At 45.9% G+C, this 26,625-nt stretch overlaps 1 protein-coding gene across 2 annotated transcripts in view; it reads right to left on the minus strand.

Annotated features, from left to right (window-relative positions):
- Positions 1–26,625, minus strand: part of TCP11L1 (t-complex 11 like 1) — a 56,422-nt gene that overhangs the window by 15,789 nt on the left and 14,008 nt on the right. For both annotated transcript variants that reach the window (XM_040328297.1, XM_040328298.1), the window contains exons 2-6: positions 17,228–17,370; positions 14,322–14,454; positions 12,815–12,935; positions 9,307–9,527; positions 1,509–1,645 (exon numbers count right to left, since the gene is read on the minus strand). In XM_040328297.1, coding sequence (XP_040184231.1) covers positions 1,509–1,645; positions 9,307–9,527; positions 12,815–12,935; positions 14,322–14,454; positions 17,228–17,366 — 751 coding nt within the window. In that variant the 5' untranslated portion in view covers positions 17,367–17,370. The remainder of the gene's footprint in view (positions 1–1,508; positions 1,646–9,306; positions 9,528–12,814; positions 12,936–14,321; positions 14,455–17,227; positions 17,371–26,625) is intronic.

The following is a 26,625-nucleotide window of genomic DNA, read 5'->3' on the forward strand; positions in this document are numbered from 1 at the left end:
ATTTGGCACCTTTCAGGGGGGAGGAGGGAGAGGATACCTTTGTAATACAGGTATTTGCTCCCACTTCCAGGTATAGATCACCTTGTGATCGAGGTGACCTACGCCACTCCCGGCGCCTACTCTGTCCTCCCCCCGCTGTCTTCTGGGAGACACACAGGTCCCAGAAGAAAGGAGAAACCAGTGAAGACGCGCATGCGCAGTAGGGAACCAAGAAGTGAGGCCGCAAGGCTTCGCTTCCTAATTCCCTTACCAGGGATGGCTGCGGCAGTTGCAGAGAGCCGAGCGACAGATCGGCTTCGGCTGCCGACAACGCGGGCACCCTGGACAGGTAAGTGTCCACATATTAAAAGTCAGCAGCTGCAGTATTTGTAGCTGCTGGCTTTTAATATATATTTTTTTAGGCGGACCTCCGCTTTAAAGCAACAGCCAACATGTTCATTAAAATCTGTATTTAGCATGGTCACACTGGAATGTGTGGTAAAGGAAACCCCCAGCTATCACCAAGCAAACTCAGGCTCTTTACAAAAACAGAAAAGAAGTTCTGAGATCCTTCCAGCGTCAGGTCACATGACCAATGCCAAGGCACAGGTAACATTGGGGTAGATTCAGGTAGCTGCGCCGACGTACGTTTGAGAGGCAAGTGCTGTATTCACAATGCACTTGCCTCCAAACTTACGGCGGCGTAGCGTAAATGGGGTCGGCGTAAGCGCGCGTCATTCAAATGATGTTGAGGGGGGCGTTTTTTTTAATTAGGCATGCGCCGTTCGTGAAAAAATCCCAGTGCGCATGCTCGAAATTCTGACGCAAATCGTCATTGCTTTCGACGTGAACGTAAATTACGTCCAGCCCTATTTGCGAACGACTTACGCAAACGACGTAATAAATTCAAATTTCGAAGCGGGAACGACGTCCATACTTAACATTGGCTGCACCACCTAATAGCAGGAGCAACGTTACGCCGAAAAAGCCTTACGCAAACGACGTAAAAAACTACCGCCGGGCGCACGTACGTCGGCGCAACTAGGTAATTTGCATACTCTACGCCGAAAACAACGGAAGCGCCCCTAGCGGCCAGCGTTAGAATGCACACAATTATACGCCGCCACATTCAAGTTACGTCGGCGGAGGAAGCCTATTTTTTTCGCGTATCTGCCTTTGAGAATCGGCGTAACGATACGCCGACGCAGATTTGAAATTACGGCGGCGTATCTGAAGATACGCCGCCGTATCTGCTACCTGAATCTACCCCATGGTCACTAGAAAAGGGGAGGAACATGTGACCGGCCACCAGAGAGCCCAGAGATGTCTAAGTATCCATAACCTGAAAAGCAGTGGCTTAATCATAGGGGGTTGCGAGGATAGAGGGGGAGGTGCCTGTGCACCCTTAATGGACGGGCCGCCTCCACTGGAAAAGGCTGCCAACAACATGCTTCACTGAGATACGCAAGTGTTAATGTCACAAAAATGATTTTCTAAAAAGTAAAACATGAAAGAAACAGAGTTCATACCTGGCTGCTTATCGAAGAAGTCCTGGAATTTATTCCTTTCATATTCCACAGATTGCTGCATCAGATGAGGTCGGATGCTGCTGACAGCGAAGTTGGCCATGTCCAATTTCATCAAGTCCAGAACAGCGAAGATTGCTCTGTGGGACAAGATAGACAAAGATTTCAATAAAGCTCCCAGAAAATAATACACAGTTAACATAATATAGGATTATGATTGGAAGGGCAACCTGCCTCTTGTGGCTAGGTTTGTTACGCTGGCCATAGATGATTTGTTTTTTTGCATCCAGCCAGATCCTTCCATATACATAGTCATTGCATTCTGACAGCGGGACTCGTGGTGGTGAAAATACACCGATGAGCAGCTGCAGCCAATTGGCTACATATGCTGATCGACAAACATTTTCCAGTTTGACAGAAGCCAATCTCACCATCAACTTTTGTCAAACAGCCACCCATGATTTAAAATTCGACTGGTCTTTGCTGAACTGACCACATTTCGGTCTGTTTATTGCTAATTTAAAATGAATAATATCAAAATAATAAAAATTCAAGTGATAATAAAAAGATAAATGATTCCAGCTGCAATCATTCAATGGTGAACGGATAACCGGGACTATAAAAATGAAATAATGCTGCGCTAAAACCAACCTTTTATTAGTGCCAATAAAATAAATATATACTCCGTGCTACAATAAATGAATAGCAGCCTGTGGTATTAAAAAATCCAATGTACATATAATAGCTCTGAGACACTAAAAAACAGATAGGTATAAGAACTAATTTCACACAGGATTCACTGATAGTCCGTATTACACAATCAGTCCAGCAAACAGTGGTTTTCTCTGTATTTTGAGTATTGGATGGTGCTTATATATTGTTTTGTTTTTGCATGTGGAAAGAAAAGAAACCGATCATAGCGCAATACTGAATCCACGGAAACATATAAGCTTCTACAATGCAGATGATTCCACTCACATATAGCCGGAAGGTGCACAGTGCATAAAGACACTCAGTCTAATGTGATCAGTATCTCCTCACTCCGCATCTGGAGTACACTACACCGTCGATGTCGTCACTAGGCTCCTCCCTACACGTTACATCACGTGACTTATTCATGAACAAGTGACGTGTGACGCAACGCGTAGGGAGCAGCCTAGCGACGACATTGACGGTGTAGTGTACTTTGTAGGTTGCTTTTCAGGGACAGGGAAGCTGGTCAGAGTTGATGGGAAGATGGATGGAGCCAAATACAGGGCAATCTTAGAAGAAAACCTGTTAGGCCTCATACACACGATAGGTTAACCAAAGGACAACGGTCTGAAGGACCGTTTTCATCGGTCAAAACCGATCGTGTGTGGGCCCCATAGGTTATTTAACCATAGGTTAAAAAAAAGCCAACTTGCTTTAAAATTAACCTATGGATTGGTAACTGATAGGTCAAAACTAGGGATGAGCTCCAGCGTGTTCGCACACTCCACGTGCAGAGGCCGCCAGGAAGTCTGCAAGGCACTGCGCTAATCGCAGCCAGGGAGACATTTCCCGATGCTCGGCTGCAGAGATCGGGAAATGGATTCCTGGCTGTGATTAGTGCAGCGCCGTGCAGACTTCCTGGCGGGCTCTGCACGTGTACTATGCGAACACACCAGAGCTCATCCCTAGTCAAAACCGATCGTTAGCAGGCACGACCATCGGTTAAAAAACCCACACATGCTCAGATTTAAGTTGACGCATGCTTGGAAGCATTGAACTTCGTTTTTTTCAGCACGTCATTGTGTTTTACGTCACCGCGTTCTGACACAATCGGTTATTTAACCTATGGTGTGTAGGCGTGACGGACCATCAGTCAGCTTCATCGGTTAACCTATGACAACGGTCCTTCAGACCGTTGTCCTCTGGTTAACCTATCGTGTGTACGGGGCATTAGAGTCTGCAAAAGACTTGAGACTGGGGCGGAGGTTCACCTTCCAGCAGGACAACGACTCTAAACATACAGCCAGAGCTACAATGGAATGGTTTAGATCAAAGCATATTCACGTGTTAGAATGGCCCAGTCAAAATCCAGACCTAAATCCAATTGAAAATCTGTGGCAAAACTTGAAAATTGCTGTTCACAAACGCTCTCCATCCAATCTGACAGAGCTTGAGCGGTTTTGCAAAGAAGAATGGGCAAAAATGTCCCTCTCTAGATGTGCAAAGCTGGTAGAGACATCCCCAAAAAGACTTGCAGCTGTGATTGCAGTGAAAGGAGGTTCTACAAAGTATTGACTCCGGGGGGCTGAATACAAATGCACGCCACACTTTTCACATATTTGTAAAAAAATGTTGAAAACCATTTATCATTTTCCTTCCACTTCACAATTATGCAACACTTTAGGCCAGATTCACAACAGAGATACGACGGCGTATCTCCTGATACGCCGTCGTATCTCTGTGATCCGCCCGTCCTAACTATGCGGCTGATTCATAGAATCAGTTCCGCATAGATAGCCCTAAGATCCGACAGGTGTAATTGACTTACACTGTCGGATCTTAGGATGCAATTCTAGGCCGGCCGCTAGGTGGCGAGGCCATTGCGGTCGGCGTGGAATATGCAAATGACTAGTTACGGCGATCCACGAACGTCCGCGTTACCCGTCTCTCTAACTTTACGTCGTTTCCGTCGAGATACAGGTCGTAAAATTAGGGCTGAGCCCTAGGTGTTCTAAGCCATGTTAAGTATGGCCGTCGTTCCCGCGTCGAAATTTAAAAAAATCACGTTGTTTGCGTAAGTCGTCCGTGAATGGCGCTGGACGCCATTTACGTTAACGTCTAAACAAATGACGTCCGTGCGACGTCATTTAGCGCAATGCACGTCGGGTAATTTTCCCGACGGAGCATGCGCAGTACGTTCGGCGTGGGAATGCGCCCAATTTAAATGGTGCCCGCCCCATTTGAATTAGGCGGGCTTGCGCCGAGCGGATTTACGTTACACCGCCGCAAGTTTACAGGTAAGAGCTTTGTGAATCAGGCACTTACGCTGTAAACCTGCGGCGGTGTAACGTAAATGGGATACGTTACGCTGCCGTGGAGCAACGTAAATGTATCTGAATCTGGCCCTTTGTGTTGATCTATCACATAAAATCCCAATAAAATACATTTACGTTTTTGGTTGTAACATCACAAAATGTGGAAAATTTCAAAGGGTACGAATACTTTTTCAAGGCACTGTAAATTTACCTCTGCTGAACTACAACCTATAACTCTAAATTCTGTTCACGGGAAACGGATACTGTTCAGCATGCTATGGGCACATGTTATATGGGGACATTAATCCGGCCAGGTTGTTCTGCCAACTCCAGCAAAGGCTTGGATATGAAGTGTAACTATAAAGATTGAATATTTATTTAAAAATGAACTGGCAAACAGTACATATATAAAACCTCTCCCAAATCATGTACATCCCCTGGATGAATCCTTTCATAAGAGGAAGGAAATCAATCACAGAGAGGCTTGTGTGGGTGTCGGCGGAGTCCTGTATTGTGTTCTCTGTCCGTCTGTTCCGCTGCTCTGGCCGAGGTTCCCGATTCTCCAAGCCAGGCACCGTACATTAAACAGCACAATCCTTTAATCTACAGTGATGGATGGAAGATTTGTCTGGAACAGTCAAACAGTTTGGAATACATAAGCTCCGTTTTACCCACGCCTTCCAATAAATCTATGTTTAGCTGCACTGGGAACCGTCTGCCAACACAGAGTAAAAGGCTTTCTTTAATATACAATATACTAGAACCACCTGACACAAATGTCAACACAAAGCATAAGTCACACAGCAAAAAAAAAAAACTATTTGCAGACCTGAAGCATATGAAGTACGTTTTATCACACAATATGCTGCAGTTTAAAGTGGAACTCCAACCAAAAAGTAAGAAGAATGAATAGCTTATCAAACAATAATATAAAAAGAAACTTTTGTTTTGATATCCATTGTCAATCCAGAGATCCCCCTCCCACAGTACTACTTTTTCACCACAAGAGGTCTTCAGCCCTTCCTGAGCCTAGGTTGCCCTGAACACTCTTCAGCCTGTGACTGGACAGTGAAAGGAGAAGCAGCACAGTAATGAGCTTTCTCCTCTTAAAGAGGAAGTAAACCCTCCATAAAGAAACGAAAATAAAAAATAAAAAATACCCTGCAAGACAAAGACATAATGAGCTAGTATGCATAGCAAAGCAGCTCGAAGCCCCCACAGCCATCCTCGTTCGCCTCCTCTGTCGCCGCCATGATACCCAGAGTGACTTCCAGGTATCGCAGTCTCCAGCGCTGTGACTGGCTGGAGCCGCAATGACGTCACTCACGCGCATGCGTGCGGGAGCTGTCCACTAACGCCGTAGACATCGGTGCTGTGTTTTCTGCAAATATCTCCTAAACCAGGGGTGCCCAACCAGTGGCCCGGGGGCCATATGTGGCCCGCGGAGCCCTCTGATGTGGCCCGCGACCTCCTGCTCTGGGATGGCTGGTTGGCAAGCCCAGTCTGCCGACCTGCCATCCCAGAGCATCAGTGTTGTGAATAAAGTCGGCGGTAGAGGAAGCAAGTGGCTTTTCAGAAAGTGCACCACACATGCAGGATATAAATCGACGTCTATGGCAAAGTGCAGCTAACCGCCACACCCACATTGTGGGAAGACCACAGACCATCAGTGTAAAAGCAGCCTTAGGCCCCTTTCACACGATGGGTCCAACCCAATGGAGCGGCAGATGTAAACACTTTTGTCCGTATACACCTGCCTACATCCAATCCGATCTGTTAAAAAAAAAACAGAAGTGGATCCCTCCCCTTCCATCTGATTGGATCAGAGGGCCCATAGAGTAGATTGGACCATGTCTGTTTTGCATATGCAGGACTGGACACAGACCTGCCCACTTAGCTCATTGTGGCCCACAACTGGTTACTAAATCGCTTCAGTGGCCCTCGGCCTTCAAAAGGTTGGGCACCCCTGTCCTAAACGCTCCAAGACACTTGGTTAGAGTGTCTCCGGCGCCCCCGCACCTCTGGCCACATGCGGTACTGCATAGACAAGCAGTGGCTGTGGAATGGATTATCTGAGTTTCCATTATTTCCTATGGGGAAACTCGCTTTGATATGAAAGGGCTTTGGATTACAAGCATTATGCTCGTAATCCAAGGTATTACTGTATATGCAATTCCAGCTGTATATTTAGCTTTTAGACTGAAAGAAGTAAATTTTTCAGATGAATAAATAGCATCTTACAGAGGCCATTACTGTTCTCCAGTGCTTCTACATGTAAATAACAAACTGATCAGTGAGAGCTACAGGAAATTGAATTTTAAAACAGTTGTAAAAATGTTTTAATTAGGCCAGGCACCGACATAAACCTTTGTAGAATAAATCATATGCATTTTTAAAGGACATTTATAGGTAAATAAACTGAAATGAAATGCCACTTTTAATTGGCTATAAACAAGAAGACGTAGAAACTCGATGCAAAGTTATAAGAGAAAGGCGAGTGTCATCATAAAAAAAAAACACACACACACACACACACACACACACACACACACCAAGGATATCAATGTGATCTAGAACTGAAGGATGGAAAGCAGAATGTACCCAGTGAATTACACAATGAATATCAATTGATAAATTTACATTGCATTTCACATTTAGCACAATAAATAAATAATAACCTTGCCAAGAAGTGTGCATTGCAACACACTACAACACGTGGTAATGCATCACTGTAGGTTGCAGTGCACTACAAAAAATAAAAAATAATAATAATGTACATGCCAGGGATCCTTTAACTATGTTATGCTTAACGTGGAATTAAAGTTATTCAAAAAATGAAAAGTAACAAAACATGTCATATCTACCTGCCCTGTGCAATGGTTTTGCACAGAGCAGCCCTGATGCTCCTCTTTTCGGGGACTTTACCGGTGCTCCTGGCTCCTCCCCCCTGCCTAATGTCCACCATGGCAAGCCTCTTGCTATGGGGGCACTCATTTGTGCCCACTCCTCAGCCAGCTCTGTGTGTCTACTTCCCCGCCCATTGCTGGATCAAGATTGGACTCAGGTAAGTATGTAGCGCCGTGCTCCCAATGAGTAGGCGCTATGTGTTAAATTATAGTTGCCTGAGCGGTAGTTTAGCTCAGAAGGATCATGTTAAATTTACAGTTCTGTTTCAGTACAGCTGGGTTGCATGATTTTCCCCTTGACAGTAGGTGTCGCTGTCACTGCAGGTCAAGGTTGGAAAGGCAACAGGCTGGATGCATTGGGTACCTCTTTCCATAAGCAGCCCAGGGGGCGTGGTCAACCCGCTGTGCATTCTAAGGGGGGGTACTTAGGGAACGGACACCGGCTTGGCGGGGTCTTCCGATCCTGACCTGATGGCCCTCCTGGCCTCAGGTGATGCGTGAGCTGTTTTATAGTCTCGGGGGCCGGCTGGTCCGAGGCTTCGTAACAGAGTAGGCTTTTGAGAGGCTAGTGGGTAATTCACAAACCACTTACCTCCAAACTTGCGGGGACAGATGGTAAAACCCCCGGCGGAATTCAAATTTTGCGGCTAGGGGGAGTGTACTATTTAAATCAGGCGCGTCCCCGCGCCAATTTAAATGAGCATGCGCCGTCCGCGAAATTTTCCGGCGTGCATTGCTACCACTGACGTCGCTAGGACGTCAGTCGTTTCGGCGTGAGCGTAACTTGCGGCGCGCGGGTTTCTGAATCGGCGTACGCAAACAACGTAAAAAAAATTCAAAATCGACGCGGGAACGACGGCTATACTTAACATTGGCTGCGCCTCATAGAAGCAGAGGTAAGTATACGCCGGGAAAACCGCTACGGAAACGTCGTAACAACACTGCGTCGGGTCCGCGTACGTTCGTGAATTGGCGTATATCGCTGATTTACATATTATTCAGTGTAAATCAGCGAGAATGCCCCCTGCGGCCATTTTTAAAATGCAGTTAAGATCCGACGGTGTAACACAGTTACACCTGTCGGATCTTAGGCATATCTATGCGTAACTGATTCTATGAATCAGTCGCATAGATACGACCGGCCTAAGTCAGGAGATACACCGTCGTATCTCTCTCTGAATCTGGCCCATGGAGTTTAATTCCGCTTTAAGGCACCAAGTTGGGTCTAGTTTTTAAAGGGCTTCTGGGCAGGTCTGAGGCCATTTATGTACGATTCTGTGCTCTCTAATGCTCCAATGCATCTAAGTGTTGGAATGCTATGTCCTGTCTTTGCCCTCATTGGGAAGATTCACCCCCCTATTTGACCTGGCAACCACTGTCAAAAGAAAGTAATGGGAAATTCATAATTGTCACCAGAACAGGAAAAAAAAAAAAAGGAGAAATCTTCCAATGGGGGATACCCGTTTTACTAACAAATGTTCCCAGGAAGGGATTTACTGCACATCCTGTTGTCTTTGGGGGGTGGGGGGTGATAGGAAATCTCTTAAAAAGGGACATAGAAAAGAAAAAAAAACAAAACAAGGGGCTCTAACCCTTCCCTACTCCACACACACACACAAAAAAAAAAATTATATACATATATAGCTTTAAAAATACTTGAATATACATATTAATCAGCCATTAGGAAATTGGGTAAATGTGTCAGCTGGTTACATTTAGTGATTTCAATTATAAAATCCTGGAAAAAAAATGCATGTACTCCAGAAGATTTTAGCCTTTAGTTCCAGAAGTAGTTAGGTGGGGCTGAACTGGAAATGTTCTGACAGGATCCCAATCAGATCTAGATAAAAGATGTACGCTGCATGCAGTGAAAGATGTTTAACATACCTGAACAAGGGCACAGGCTCTTTAATGTCCCGTAGCTTTCTGACCTCCTCATCTCGAGCCGGGGCACACAATGTTCCCATCATTCTGATAGTAAATTCTGCAAGCTTCGGGATATCCAGAGCCCTGTTCTCTGCCTCCTGCTTAATGAGCTCCAGGTCCAGGACCTCGTTAATCTGATTCCTCAGTCGAGTGTGACCAGGTAACAGGAATGAGAGAAGGGTCTTTAAAAAAAAATATATATATAGAAATACTTGTCACAATACTAGTGGAAGAATTACAACACTTTATATGAACATGTTTTTAATAGCTACTGTGACAGGAAGTCAGGTAAATCTGTGGGTGTTGTCACAGACGGAACATACATTTCTGCCTTGTTTAGACAATACACCAATCGTTATTAGGCGTCGGCTGGAAAATGTAGCCAGGAAGGCTAAGGGCCGTTGGAAAACTTCAGCTGTTCAGAATGAGGGAATTAGAGCCTCTATAAGTAGTCCAAAGGATTACCACTAATTGGCTGCATCATCATGAGTCTGTGTAAGTAAGGAGAGCAGTGCCAGAAGGTCTTCTGTGGAGGTGAGGAGAAGATTGATTTTTCTGTGTGATAAAAATCAAAAGACTATTGTTTTGTGCTGTATGACCAGCAGTGTCTACCCAGCAGTAGGCTGTGTTGGACTTCATAGATAGGTTCCTGTGTGGAAGGTAGACACCCAAAGTGGCTAGGATTTATTTTATGTTTGATTTTGTTTATGCTGTTTGGATGCTTGCAATTGTTTTCCAGCAAGATGGAAAAATAAACCAAAAAAAAAAAAACTTTGTTTTCAACCGTCTTCGACTGCCAGTCTGTATAAATTCAGTGTGTGGTGAACCCATCCAAGGGGTCACACACCCCGCTACCGAGCTAACCCCTCACACTACCAAAGCTCAGAAGCCACAAGATAAAACGAGGAACTAATTGGTTGATATTGACAACAGGAGATTATATATATATATATATATATATATATATATATACATACATACACACACACAAGCCTGAAAACATGACCTTTTGGGGCACCTTGAGGTCTTGAGTTACCAAATTAGGAGTATATCAAGTATTTCTCGTTTACAGAGACATATACACAGTATAATATGATGCACACAAGGAACAGGATTTACTGGGCCTTATTGGTTCTTTAAAGGCTTTGCGGAAACTTTTTTTATTTGGATTCTCGGTTTCTAACTGAACCTTTTTTGTGGGGCTGTTCTACAAGGAAGGTTGTGTGTGTGTGTGTGGGGGGGGGGGGGTTAAATGTATTCATGTGTCTAAATTTTAGCTTAATTGAAAATTAATTAATTGAAAATATTACCTAATGAAAATGTCAAACATAAATACACTTTTCCAAAGCACTGTATGTGTAAATATATATACAGTACAGACCAAAAGTTTGGACACCTTCTCATTCAAAGAGTTTTCTTTATTTTCATGACTATGAAATTGTAGATTCACACTGAAGGCATACAAACTATGAATGTAACACATGTGGAATTATATATAACAAAAAAGTGTGAAACAACTGAAAATATATTTCATATTCTAGGTTCTTCAAAGTAGCCACCTTTTGCAGCAGACACATCTCTAGAACTGTTAAGAGGAGACGGTGTGAATCAGGCCTTCATGGTAGAATATCTGCTAGGAAACCACTGCTAAAGAAAGGCAACAAGCAGAAGAGACTTGTTTGGGCTAAAGAACACAAGGAATGGACATTAGACCAGTGGAAATCTGTGCTTTGGTCTGATGAGTCCAAACTTGAGATCTTTGGTTCCAACCCCCGTGTCTTTGTGCGACGCAGAAAAGGTGAACGGATGGACTCTACATGCCTGGTTCCCACCGTGAAGCATGGAGGAGGAGGTGTGATGGTGTGGGGGTGCTTTGCTGGTGACACTGTTGGGGATTTATTCAAAATTGAAGGCATACTGAACCAGCATGGCTACCACAGCATCTTGCAGCGGCATGCTATTCCATCCGGTTTGCGTTTAGTTGGACCATCATTTATTTTTCAACCGGACAATGACCCCAAACTCACCTCCAGGCTGTGTAAGGGCTATTTGACCAAGAAGGAGAGTGATGGGGTGCTGCGCCAGGTGACTACCTCTTGAAGCTCATCAAGAGAATGCCAAGCAGTAATCAAAGCAAAAGGTGGCTACTTTGAAGAACCTAGAATATGAAATATATTTTCAGTTGTTTCACACTTTTTTGTTATGTATAATTCCACATGTGTTCATTCATAGTTTTGAAGCCTTCAGTGTGAATTACAAATTTCATAGTCATGAAAATAAAGAAAACTCTTTGAATGAGAAGGTGTGTCCAAACTTTTGGTCTGTACTGATATATATATATATATATATATATATATAGTCTGCAAAACACTTGAGACTGGGGCGGAGATTCACCTTCCAAAAGGACAACGACCCCAAACATACAGCCAGAGCTACAATGGAATGGTTTAGATCAAAGCATATTTATGTGTTAGAATGGCCCAGTCAAAGTCCAGACCTAAATCCAATGGAGAATCTGTGGCAAGACTTAAAAATTACTGTTCACAGAAGCTCTCCATCCAATCTGACAGAGCTTGAGCTATTTTGCTAAGAAGAATGGGCAAACATTTCACTCATTTCATATCTTTCATATAGATGTGCAAAGCTGGTAGAGACATCCCCAAAAAAACTTGCGGCTGTAATTGCAGTGAAAGGCGGTTCTACAAAGTATTGACTTGGGGGGCTGAATACAAATGTACACCACACTTTTCACATATTTGTAAAAAAAAAATTTAACCATTTATATAATTTTCCTTCCACTTTACAATTATGTGCCACTTTGTGTTGGTCTATTACACAAAACACATTTACATTTTTGGTTGCAACATGACAAAATGTGGAAAATGTCAAGGCGTATGAATACTTTTCAAGGCACTGTATACACATACATACCGTGTTTCCCCGAAAATAAGCCCGGGTCTTATATTAATTTTGGCAACAAAAGACACAGTAGGGCTTATTTTGGGGGTAGGTCTTATCATGTAATCTTGTAATCCACTCTATTACTGTAGTATATAATGTACAATGTGTGTATTTCTGTAATATAATTGTGCCAAATACCTTCATTATAGCACTCTGCGCTTTTGTGACCTGCCGGAGCTCTCTTCCCTGCATTTATGTTACAGAAACACACACATTGTACATTGTGTACTACTGTAATAGAGTGGGTTATAGGATTTTAAACTAGGGCTTATTTTCGGGGTAGGGCTTATATTGCAGCCCTCCTGGAAAATTACGCTAGGTCTTATTTTAGGGGTAGGTTTTATTTTCAGGGGAACAGGGTATATGCACACATTCACCTCTATAGCTAAATATTTGCATATACACTAATAAGTTTTCTATTTTCATTTATGTTGTTTCCATGTCAAATTAAATTAGACTTGTACAGGTCATTGAAAAACATACAGGTCAGTTTGAAAACAGGTATTACCTCTTTAATTTCTCCCATTAATATTATTGCATGGTCATACACTGGAGGGTCTTCATTGAACTGAGCCTCTAAGCAATCCCAGAATGCTTTGTGCACAATGTCCCGAACTGTTCTTTCCAGGCTGCAAGAAGGGGGGGGGGGGGAAACAAACACAAATTAAAAGGATAAGACCACTAAAATGGTTATCTCAATCATGGTTGGCCTCTGGTTGAACCATTTGGTGACACCAATAAAGAGATCTCAGTTCTGCTCCATACTGCAGTCATTATGCATGCTGATCCCATATTATCGGTTATATAAAATAAATATATAACTTTTGGGCAGAACTGAGAACTCAAGAGGATTGTTTCTGCTCTGAAGGCCAAAAAAGAGGCATACGGAACCACTGGATCAGGTAACTCAAGCCTAGCAGTAGGCTGAAATACAGAGGACATTTTCTAACAGAAGTGTGGGGAACCCCCCCATCTATATCAGTGGTCTCCAAACTGTGGCCCAGGGGGCCAGATGTGGCCCTTTCATTGCTTTTAGTTGGCCCTTGGGGCACCATTTCCATCCAATGATTCCAACAATGGGGCACAATTCCCCCCACAGACACAAATAAAGGAATAAAGGGGCAGAATTTCCCTCAATGACACCAACAATGGGGCACTATTCCCACCAATGTCTAGACCTTTTCAACTCCCAATAACCACAGTCCAGCCCGCTTAACGCTGAAGGACAGTAAACCGGCCCTCTCATTAGAAAGTTTGGAGACCCCTCATCTATACTCACCTATATGGCTGCAGAATTAATCTGCTGCTGTAGATGTCCTGTGCCAGTCCTAAGCTTGAGAACTGAGCGATCACATGACCATTGATTACTCAGTTCTTGGACTTCACTGAGCAGAGAGCAATGACTGTCAGTCACTGGTTGTCTACTCTGCTCCTCAACCACTCACTGGAACGCCAGGCTTTGAGGGGGGCAGCTGGCTCAAGCTCTCATTGTCACATTGAGAGACCGAGCCAACTGCTGGTAAAGCATCTAGGTGCATCCCGACATTATTGTTGGGGTACATCCAGAGACTGGAGCGGTTCTGTGATTCTGGGTCGCTAGAGTGCAAAAGTACATGCACTCCTGTGACCTACAACAGAAGTATAGCCAAGAAAGCTTTGGCCATACCTCTCTTTCATTAAGATGAAATTGCAAAATGGCTTCTATAGCAATGATACATATTTGTAAACAAGACTGGAGATTTTCTATATAAAAAAGGTATCTGTTTAGGAAAATGGTATAGTATACTAGTGTTGCAATGTTACTATATTTTAAAAGATGCCTTTCTTGAAAGAAACACATGGTCTGCCACTGCTGAAACCTGAAAAATGTTTGCAGCGTATGCATTCACTTACACCTGCACTGCCACCTGTAGGTGACAACAGGTATCACAAGTTGTCCATTCAGATACAGTCCTACTATGGGACAAGTTTACCACTTAGCACTTTTACCACTGCCTAGCTTATCCAAATCTTACCTTCCTTGAGGAAGCTTCGTGGCTTTGATCTGAAAGCCTCCATTCACCACAATCTCATGAGCCAAGGCTAGGTTAGAGACACCCTTAGCTGCGTCCATGAGCTCCTCCACCGACACAAAACGAGGGGGGCTAGCTGCAAGATACAAGAAAGTCAATACAATATATAGTAATCAGCGGTTTGCCACAGAAAGGGGAATTTCCTAATGACTTCCTAATGGCATTGATCCATCTGCCCATCTTCCGCTGTACTGCTAGGCTACCTCTGATTTTGTGTCTGCCTGGCAGGAAGCCGTGAATATGGGGCATGCATTATGAAAGGCTTGCACTCGATTATCCATATAAAAAGTCTATGATCAGAAAACGGCTGGTCAACTTTAAGAATCAACATTTGGAACATCTGAGGTCTATAGCTTGATTACACAGAGAAATATGGAGCTCTGTATACACCAGGGGTGAGATGCCGAGTGTGTTCAAGTGCATGCAAATGCAGCAAGGAAGCGTCTGAGAGTATGTTATGAAACATTGCCCCTTTCACACTGACACGTTTTTTCAGGCAGTTTAGCGCTAAAAATAGCGATGCTATACCGCCTGAAAAAAATCGTGCCCTGCAGTCTTTAGTGTGAAAGCCTGAAGGTGTGAAGGCTTTCACACTGAAGCGGTGCGCTAGCAGGACCGCTCCAAAAGTCCTGCTAGCCACATCTTTGGAGCGGTATAGGAGCGGGGTGTTTACTGATCCTATACCGCTCCTTCCCATTGAAATCAATAGGAAACCGCGGTAATACCGCTGGTAATACACCTCTGAAGGAGGGACATTGCGGGCGGTAGTAACTCTTTTTTGGCCGATAGTGGGGGTTAAAACCGCACTGCTAGCGGCCGAATATCGCACCTCCCCTGCCCCATATGAAAGGGGCCTTATACACAGAGACTAGATCTATAGCCTTGAAGACATTCCAGCTGCTGCTGCTGAACTGACAAAATGACACCAGCAGACATGACATGTACAAATAACACATTAAAGCAGCATTAGTCTCAAAACCAAAAATGGCATATATTGCAGCTTACCAGTCGTTAGATGTGGTGGCTGCATTTGTTTTCTTTCTTTTGGGCTCCCCCCCCCCCCTCGGCATTCACCTGCTGATCTGGCCAGTGACACACCTCCTGTATTAAAGTGCCCCTGCTCTGGATGAAGGAGCACAGGGGCATTTTTGGGCAGCTGCACTGTTAATCTGGGGGAATGGGAGTATTAGAGACATTAGAACAGGGTTCCTTCAGAGGTTGCACTAGGGCATGGGTGCTCGACCTTTGGCCCTCCAGCTGTTGTAGAACTACAAGTCCCATGAGGCATTGCAAGGCTGACAGTTCCAAGCATGACTCCCAAAGGCAGAGGCATGATGGGACATGTAGTTCCACAACAGCTGAAGGGCCACAGGTTGAGCACCCATGCACTAGGGGTTACCTGAGCAATGAATATTTTTTTCCTCTACCCACTGACACCAATGCCAACTATCTATAAGGAGGTAATTCTTTCCAATGACCACAAATGTAAGGAGCATTCTTCCCACTGATGTATCATGATCTTTAGATACAGTAACTTTTGGCAGGGGTTCTCTGAGACCGGAAAACTATTTTCAAGGTTTCCTGCGTTGAAAATTTTGAGAAAGGCTGCACTAAAAGATTTAGATACAAAAACTCCAGCTGACACTTTATAAGCAGTTACAACTGTTTTTTTTCTGCTTTTGGGATAAAGGTTTTACATAAATCAATAAAAGCTGATCATTGTGTAGCGCCAGGTTACTTTAGAGTACCGGTGCTATTTAAATTTAGAGATAGATCAGAGTATAGTTAAACTCTGATCTGAATTGTTATGTGCAAAACAGGGTCTCTGTCTCGGTTTGGCTGTGCTGTGGGCTATTCTGTTACACTGGGATGTTCTTCCAACCCCTGTGCGGTAGGTGGCAGCAGTGGAGTCAAGGTTTGGGTGTTCTTCCCCAGCAGCAAATCAAGACGGTTCAGCCTCGCTGTTTATGCTGGGGAGGGGTATTTACGGGGCAGACGCCATTGGTTCTGGGTCTTCTTCAAGGGTGGCACCCACCTTTAGGGCGACCACATCACGGCACCCCGGCGTTATGGCCTACCTGGCCGGGGCGTGCGTGCCACACGGTGTTCCTGGACCATGTTGGGTGCGCGCCGCATCATTCGGGTACAAATGCGCGTGCCCGGCTGCCGCGATGGCCGCCGGGCACCCGCGATTTCCCGGTAACAGAGCAGGACCGTGGATCTGTGTGTGTAAATCTCATATGCGCTACGCCGATGTAACTCTGAGAGGCAAGTGCAGTATTCACAAAGCACTCGCCGCCTACGTTGCGCCAGCGTAACGTAAATTGGCTGGCGTAAGCCCGCCTAATTCAAAGTAGGAAGGTAGTGGGCGTGATACATTTAAATTAACCGTGACCCCATGCAAATGAAGGGCCGAACGATCTGCGCATGCAGGCGTTTTATCTTTACGCCGGACGTACACCTTACGTAAACGGCGTATACTAATGCGACGGGCGCAAGTACGTTCGTGAATCGGCGTATCTCGGTCATTTGCATATTCGACACATAAATCAATGGAAGCGCCCCTTGCGGCCAGCGTAAATATGCGCCCAAGATACGACGGCGTAGGAAACTTACGTCGGTCGTATGAAGCCGAAATTCAGGCATATCTTCTAATAAGAATCAGGCGCATAGATACGAAGGCGCATCTGTGCACTTACGCTGCGTATCTCAAGATACGTCAGCGTAAATGTCTGTGAATCCGGGCCATATAATTTTTTTTTAAAGTAGTCGCCTTGTATAGACTGCCCTACATTACAGCATTGACAGAAGGTGTTCCACTTTAACAGAAATGATGCAGTAGATCTCACCCTGGGCAGGGCTTCCTCGGTGTGGGCTGGGGGTACTTTGTCGAATTCGATTCCCGACACATTCCTCCGAGGACTTTGATTTGTCCCCACGGCTCGTCCTGCTGGCTTCATTAGATGATTCTTCCCCAGACTGTGACATTGTCCTATTAATATTAGAAAAGTACCAATTAGCTTTTTGTACCTAAATTCATGGAACCCCAGGAGAAGGAACACAACAGATGTGTATTACTACACCATCCCAAGTCACCACCACTAAGAATAACTAAAATCAGGGGTGGATTTATTATCAGGTACATTGCCTATAGCATAGCTCCCAACTGTCCGCGATTTCGAGGGACTGTCCCTCTGTCCCTCTTTTTGGTCTGATCTATATAGATGTACCGTATTTATCGGCGTATAGCGCGCACCCCAAACCTAGAAGGGTTATTTTAATAGAAAAAAAAAAGAAATACTTGTAGTTTGAATGCCCCTCGTCGGTGTCTTGCCTGGCGTCCATCGGCGGCCTTGTCCGGTCCGGCGTCCGTCTACGGCCTTGGTGGTGTCCTCCCCGCTTCTCCCGCGCTGTCTCTGAGCGCTGCCGCCGATATATATACCGAGCGCAGTACACCTCGGGTTCATTCGGCTAGGCTTGGCTCCTCTCGCATAAAGGCTAGGAGGCGGGACAGGGCATGACCGCGAGCGGAGCCGAGCATGGCTGAGCTTAGCCGAGTGTACTGCGCTCGGTATATGTCGGCGGCGGCGCTCAGACAGCGCGGATCGGCGTATAACGCGCACCCACGATTTTCCCCTGATTTTAAGGGGAGAAAAGTGCGCGTTATACGCCGATAAATACGGTATACAAAATGTGGCTCCCAGTGCTAAACCTTTCACTGATTTCTAAATTGCTGCATTTGTAAATCCCAAAAGCCAATATAAATGAATAGGAGTGGTAAAAAAAAAAAAAATAAGACACATGGGTTTAACCAATCTTGTTTTTTTGTACAATTCTCCTTTAAGGGGGTGTGGCAAGGGGTGTGTCCTATGCCTACATATTTTTGCTGGTAGGTGTCCCTCATTCTCATCGGAGGTATGCTTATAGACAGCAGAGACAGCTTCTTCCAGTAAAAGTATCAGCCATTAATTTGTTTCCTGTCATCAGTAGAAATAAAGTCATTTTAACCGAACTCCAGGCAAACCATTAAAGACACAGTTGGAATATACTGTATACACGTGTGTTAATTTACCCGTCATAGGATGGGTATAGCCGGTCATCCAGTCCTGTGATTAACTTACATTGTACAGACTGTAAAGCCAGGCTGGTGACCTGACTTCTCTTAAAGTGGAACTTCAGTCATTTTTTCATCTTTTCCATCTATTAAATCTTCTGCCCTTGTTGTTTTAACTTTGGATAGTAAAAAAAAAAAAAATCTGACAGTAAATAGCCCACTTTCTATTTCTTGTCTGGTAAAAAGCCTAGAGTTTGCCAGCAAGGGAGGGAGGGGTGAGTCATAAGAGTGAGCAAGTGAAAAACGTATATAGCGCAGCACGTGCGAACTAAATCGCCTCTGGGCGCTCGTTGTTCCCGTCTCTCTTGATATCAAAAGAGATGAGTTTTTTTTTTTAAGTGTATTTTGTGCGTGTACTCGAGAGAGGAGCCGGACTGCAGGAGTTGGGAGTAGGCAGGCCTCCCCCAGAGGCAATCTGCCATCTTTCTCCATGCCCCGGGTGGCAATGGCGGGTGCGTGAGGGGGTCCTCCCACACAGCCCCGCTCCGCTTTGAAGCCCAACGAGGCAGAGGGACTCCCTATAAGGGAGTGAGAGGATCTAGCCCGCTCAACTAGCCCCGTTAGTCCTTCGCCTCTCTTTTTTTAGAGACCGCGTGGTCAAAGTACGTGCATGTTAACCCAATTTCAAGTGCGTGTAAGTGTGGTGGTTTTTGTGGGAGGGGGTGGGCGTACTAAGCGCAGGCTTACCTCGCATAGCACACCCACTGGGAGCCGGGCTGAGACCACCAAACTCAATTCACATGTAGCTGAGACCGGGATCCGAACCCCTAGCTGCAGAGGTGAATGGCTTGTCAGCGCAGTGCCAATCGCGTTGAGCCACCGCAGCTCCCTAAAAGAGATGAGTTTTGATCTGTCTTCTGAAGGCCAAGTGGTTCTCCTCCAACCAAATGCTGGTTGGTAAAGCGTTCCATAGTCTGGGATGAAAAAAAGAAAGTGGACTGGCATCATCCAAAGAGGAAATGAGAGAGCAAGAGCTGAGGAATCAGGAAGCACGGAGAAGACTTGGCGAATGTCGGGACACAAAAAAACCAAAAAACAACACCTGTAAGGCAATTGTATAATATGCTAATATGCACTGTTTACTAGCACATTATGGAATACTTCACTTATAACAAAGCCCTCCCTCAGCACGCTATCACCACTGAAAAGGCTGACATCTTCCCACTGTCTTTCTTCTGGGGTGCGCATGCTCTGGCTGTGCGATTGGCCGGAAGCCACAATGACGTCAATCCTGCACAAAGCTCTGAAGTTGCGGCAAGGTATGCTGGACCTTCAGAGTGCATGTGGCGGTGATGTCACTAGCTGCATGCTGGGTAAAAATCTCCTAAACGGTGAATGTTTAGAAGATATTCATTTTACCTACAGGCAAGCCTTACCTGTAGGTAAAAATCACAAAGCGGGCTTTACTACCATTTTGAGTGTCCATTCATACACTGTCCTTCAACTTTGGACATCAAAGACGGATGACGAGTCATACCCCATGTTTTCCAATGATATTGATACCCGTTTATATATGAGCGACTTCAAAATAGTCCATGCCCTACTTAGGTCTGAATTTCATGCAACTTGAGGGCCATAGATTTCCAACGTTAGCCCTCACAAGTTGCATGAAAGTCGTACCTGAATGTTTTACATGCAACAGTTGTCCATGATCTTTGGTCAAAGCCAAAGTTGCATACAAGTTATACCCATCCAAAGTTGCGTCGAAGTTGCATCAAAGTTGCAATTGAAAGTCAAGCTACTTTGGAGTCGTACAAGTTTGAATGGAGCCTAATAGGAGGCCCTAAATGATCTAATCATTCTGCAATCAATTTGGAAGACCCTTGCACTACATACTTGTTGGTAGATCTAAGGGAGATTAAACTATCAGATTGTAAATGTGAAAATGCAGTAAATGTAAATATGCGAACCTAACCTAAAACCAGTGGCGGCTGGTGGGTTTTTGTTTTTGGGAGGGGCGCCAAACACCCCCCCACCCCGGTTGGCCGGCGGCACCCCCACCCCCCATGGTCGGTCAAGTCTGGCACTTTCCCCATCTAGGTTGCAGGTGGGCGGGTTGCGGGTGGCGGGCACCGGCTCCTGTTACTTCGCCTGCTCTTCTGCATCACGGAGGCCTCCGCCATGTGTCTTCTCCCTCCTCCTCCAATAGGATCGCCTGACCTTTCAGCCAATTGGGCGACGGGTCTCAAGAGCCGCTTCCGAATTGGCGGCAAGGGGGATCAGTGTGGCGATAGCGAATATTCATTCGCTACTGTCACACAACTGGGTTGGCTCAGAGCACAGTGCCCTGCTCCCCAGGCCCTCTGGCTCTAATCACGTGCTTCCAAAAATATAAAACTTTAAAAAAATATAAAGCTCAAAGCAAATTCTTACAATGTTGTACAAAACTATTATATGTTCTCTGCTATATGTTCTCTTTTAACAACCAATGAAAATGCTAAACCTTACCAAGAAAAGGGGGGGGGGAGGGGTCTGTGACAGTAACGTTACATTTTTAACAATGGGACATATTTTTGGCCAGTTAGAGCCTTGTCACGTCTCCAGACTTCTGTATGGAACTCTAAATTATTACTAATGTCTACAGAACAGAGCAGAATAGGTTTACCTTCCCATAATGCTGGGGTCACATCAGGCTCCAGACAGTCTGAGATGGCCAGAGTCTTGTTCCAGCAGCAGAAAACAGCATTGATGGGTTTGTAATGCATTGCCCATGATATATGTGAAAGGACTGATGAAGTACCTGTGTTCTAAAACATATTCCCATAATGGAACCTCAGTCTTCCTTTGCTGGCTAATGTAAAATCTACATGAAAATAGCACATCTGTCATACATATTTTATCTTATATGAGTTCAGAAGAGATTTACAAACTCCATACAATACAGATAACTGTGCCAAATGGAAAACTACATTTTAATGGTTCATTTAAAAAAAAAGGAAATTGTATTGGTACTTTATATGATTTTTACATCTCATTATGGAGTGCAGTGGCGGATAATAAAAAATGGCAGAATGGGCGATGGCCCGAGGCCCCAGACTTTAGTGGGTCCATTGAGATACAAAAAAATAAAAAATAAATACACACTCAAATGCTGTTCATAGTAATTCAGTTTAAGCTTTGCAGATCTTAAAGCTTTTTTCCTCAGATGGCAGTTAGCAGTCACAGACGTCATGCTCCTCTGAGTAAAGGTTTCCTTTAAGATGACCATGGCCGGTGCTAGACTATTTTCCGCCCTATGCAAGACCAGCCACTTGCACCTCCTCCCCATGATGGTGGGGGGGGGGGGGGGGGCAGTATGAGGGGTGAATGAGGAAATATGGCAGGGTGAGATAATATGGGTGGGTGGGGGGGGGGGGGGGAGGTGAGGCAATATGGCAGGGTGAGACAGTATGGGGGGGTAGGTGAGGCAGTATGAGGGGTGAATGAGGAAATATGGCAGGGTGAGACAGTATGGGGGGGGGGGGGGTAGGCGAGTGAGGCAGTATGAGGGGTGAATGAGGTAATATGGCAGGGTGAGATAGTATGGGTGGGGGGGGGGGGGGGGGTGGTATTTGAGGTAATATGGCAGGGTGAGACAGTATGGGGGGGTAGGTGAGGCAGTATGGGGGGTGAATGAGGTAATATGGGAGGGTGAGGCAGTATGGCAGGTAGATGAGGCAGTATGGGGGGGGGGGTAGGTAAGGTAGTATGGCAGGTTGAGACAGTATGGGGGGGGGGGGCAATATGGCATGGTGGGTGAGGCAGTATGGCGGGGTAGGTGAGGCAGTATGGGGGAGTGGGCGAGGCAGTATGGGGGAGTGGGCGAGGCAGTATGGGGGAGTGGGCGAGGCAGTATGGCAGGATGAGACAGTATGGGGGAGTGGGCGAGGCAGTATGGCGGGATGAGACAGCATGGGGGAGTGGGCGAGGCAGTATGGCGGGATGAGACAGCATGGGGGAGTGGGCGAGGCAGTATGGCGGGATGAGACAGCATGGGGGAGTGGGCGAGGCAGTATGGCGGGATGAGACAGCATGGGGGAGTGGGCGAGGCGGGATGAGACAGCATGGGGGAGTGGGCGAGGCAGTATGGCGGGATGAGACAGCATGGGGGAGTGGGCGAGGCAGTATGGCGGGATGAGACAGTATGGGGGAGTGGGCGAGGTAGTATGGCGGGATGAGACAGTATGGGGGAGTGGGCGAGGCAGTATGGCGGGATGAGACAGTATGGGGGAGTGGGCGAGGCAGTATGGCGGGATGAGACAGTATGGGGGAGTGGGCGAGGCGGGATGAGACAGTATGGGGGAGTGGGCGAGGCAGTATGGCGGGATGAGACAGTATGGGGGAGTGGACGAGGCAGTATGGCGGGATGAGACAGTATGGGGGAGTGGGCGAGGCTGTATGGCGGGGTGAGACAGTATGGGGGAGTGGGCGAGGCAATATGGCGGGATGAGACAGTATGGGGGAGTGGGTGAGGCAATATGGCGGGGTGGGTGAGACAGTATGAGAGGTGGGTGAGGCAGTATGAAATTTTTACAGGTACCAGAAGGATATTCAGCTCACCTGAGTACCTCAGTGCCGCTGGTCAGCCTGGATCATCTGTGAAGAGCCCACCCTGTGTCTCAGTTTCCTGCCTGTGGTGAAGTCACTCCCTGGCCGGGTAGGTCTGATGGAGGAAGTTCTGTCCTTGCCCTCCTGCTTCTCTGAATGTCAAGGCCTGGGGACAGGGCAAGCACGTGATTGGTTGCTAGGACTGCCAATGTCCTAGCAACCAATTATGTGCTTACCTCACTCACAGGCCCTGACAGAGGAGGGGGGGGGGTGGAGTCTGGGGACAACACCGCCGCTGCCACTCAGCCTATATTCTCTGAGAGATCTGATTGCTGAGGCGGAGTGGCTTCAAGAGGCAGCAGGGACTACCTGGGCATTTGGATAGGGTGCTCTAGGGGGGAATTCATTGTTTCATTGTTCAATGAATTCAGCACTGACACAGTGAGGCTGATTGAATAATGGAGTTAAGAGTACTTACACAAGCAATTGTGTGAATATTAATTTGAATTATTCAGTCATGTGCTGATAAAATAATTTGACTATTACTACTGACCCCTGCTTTCTGCTTTACTTACCATTGACCTCTGCGTTACTTACTACTGACTCCTGCACTCTTCATTATATACTACTGACTTCTGCATTACTTACTACTTGTCCCTACAATCTCTGTACAGTGACTTCCTACTAACCTCTATTCTCTGCATTAGTTACTACTGACCCCTGCACTGTGCATTACATACTACTGACTTCTAAACGTTGTGTCATTTACAACATACTACTGACCCCTGCACTCAAATCCCCTCCCTATACCTAACCAGTCAAGGGCGAGTCCCCAGGAGGTTATAGCGCATCATCACAACATCAAGTCTCCCCCGTATGACTGCGTATTGTCATAATTGCCTATTTTTTGCTCTGGCCTACAGCAAAATAGGTTCAAATTTTATTTAACCACACCTCCTTAAGACCTCTAAAGGTGTGCTGTGGTATCTGGCAGCAAGCAGTCAAGTAGCAGATCCTTTAAGTCCTGTAAGGTACGAGGTAGGGCCTCCATGGATTGGAATTTTCCAGCACATCTAACAGATGCTCAATCAGATTCAGTTCTGGAAAATTTGGAGGCCAAGCCAACACCTTAAACTTGTTGTTGTGTTCCCTAAACCATTCTTGAATTTGTAAGACCAGGTCACCTTCTTCCATTAGCTCTGTGGTCCAGTTCTGATGCTCACGTGCCCATTGTAGGTACTTTTGGCTGTGGACATGGGTCAGCATGGGCACCCTGACTGGTCTACATAGCCCCATACAACAAACTGCAATGCACTGTGTGTTCTGACGCCTTTTTGTCGGAAACCAGCATTAACTTTTCTTTTAGCTTTTACTGGATCAGACTACAGCAGTCAGCCTTTGCTCCCCAGGTGAATCAATGAGCCTTGGCCACCCATGACCCTGGTTTTGCTTCTTTAGACCACTTTTGGTAGGTCCTTACCACTGCATGCCTGCAACATGCCACAAGAACTGCAGCTTTATAGCTAGATTCAGGTAGGGTGCCGCATCTTTAAGGCGGCGTAGCGTATCGTATTTACGCTACGCCGCATTAAGTCAGAGAGGCAAGTGCTGTATTCACAAAGCACTTGCCTCCTAACTTACGGCGGCGTAGCGTAAATGGGGCCGGCGTAAGCGCGCCTAATTCAAATGAGGATGGGGGGGCGTGTTTTATGGAAATGATTGGTGACCCAACGTGATTGACGCATGCGCCGTCCGTGTACATATCCCAGTGTGCATTGCTCCAAAGTACGCCGCAAGGACGTATTGGTTTCGACGTGAATGTAAATTACGTCCAGCCCCATTCACGGACGACTTACGCAAACAACGTAAACATTTCAAATTTCGACGTGGGGAACACGGCCATACTTAACATTGACTAGGCCAGCTATTTGTTGGAATAACTTTACGCCGGAAAATGCCTTACGTAAACGGCGTTTCTTTACTGCGAAGGGTGCACGTACGTTCGTGAATCGGCGTATCTAGGCATTTACATATTCTACGCCGAACTCAATGGAAGCGCCACCTAGCGGCCAGCGTAAATATTGCACCCTAAGATACGACGGCGCAGGCCGTCATATCTTAGCTAGGTTTAAGTGTATCTCAGTTTGAGCATACACTTAAACTTACGACGGCTTAGATTCAGAGTTACGCCGGCGTATCTACTGATACGCCGGCGTAACCCTACCTGAATCTGGCTATTAGAGTTACTCTGACCTAGTCGTCTAGACATGACAATTTAGCCCTTGTCAAAGATGCTCAAATCCTTACACTATCCTATTTTTTCTGCTTTCAAACACATCAACTTCAGGGAGAACATGTTCACTTGCTGCCTAATTTATCCCACCCAGTTTCAGATGCCATTGTAATGAGATCATTTATGTTACCTACTTTACCTGTCAGTTATATTGTTAGTGCTGTATACTATACATCAATCAGCCATGTGTTCTGGCAGTGGTACAGGGACTTCCTGTATTCTGTCTGGGAGTGCCAATACAATGTTAATGACACCCCCATTTCAGCTCACATATTGCACTGCCAACTGACAGTTCGGACATGAATCGGATCGCATGGGTATAAACAACCATGCAATCCGATTCTGGTGCAGACCAAAAAAAAGGGTCCTGTTTAGGGTTGCCACCTCATCCCTTTAAACCCGAACACGTATGAATTACACAGGTTCTGAGGCTGATTTAATGCAGATAAGGCACCAAGTGAGTTTAATCACCACCTCAATCAGTGACAGAACCTGCGTGATTAAGCCCCGGTTCACGCTGGTGCGATTTGACATGTCAAATCGGTGGCATTTGCAGGTGATCTGCCAATATGGTTCCGGCTATCCAGATGGTTCCTGTAAGGACTGCTCAGGCGCAATCCTTGCCGTCAGAAATTGTCGAACCTCGGCCGGCATCCAGGGCGACGTGGAATTTGAGGAAAGTGGCCAGTCGGCTCACTCGGCCTCCTGGCTATTTTTTTAACATCCTCCAATCGACGGGGATGTTAACCGGTTAACGCCCGCCCACTGTATATATATGTCCTCTTTTTAAAGATGGATATCTCGGTAACGGCAGCAGCCACAACCGAGGTATCCATCTCTTCTGTGGGCGGGCGTGTAAACGATAACGGCAGTCTCTGCGGCGGATTCGCCGCGAGATCGCAGTTATCGGTGGCGGGAGAGGGCCTCCCCCCCCTCCCGCCGCTCTCCCGCCGCTTACCGGAGCCGTCGGTAGCGGCGGAGGAGATCGGGTGCTGCTGGCTCTTCAGTGAGGACTCGAGTGAGGGCAAGATGGCCCTTACCCGTCCTCATGGCTTTGCTGGGCGGAAGTGACGTCAAAACGTCAGTCCCGCCCAGCGTCTTAAAGAGACAATTTTTTTGAATGACAAAATTTCCATTTTTTTTTTTTTTGCATTTACGTCTAAATATATATCATATTTAAGAGGACCTGTCATGCTTTTTTCTATTACAAGGGATGTTTACATTCCTTGTAATAGGAATAAAAGTGATAAATTTTTTTTTTTTATTTCAGTGTAAAAAAATCTAAAATCAATAAAAATAAATAAGAAAACAAA

The sequence above is a fragment of the Rana temporaria genome, chromosome 11 (assembly GCF_905171775.1).
Source record: "Rana temporaria chromosome 11, aRanTem1.1, whole genome shotgun sequence".
Taxonomy (NCBI): domain Eukaryota; kingdom Metazoa; phylum Chordata; class Amphibia; order Anura; family Ranidae; genus Rana; species Rana temporaria.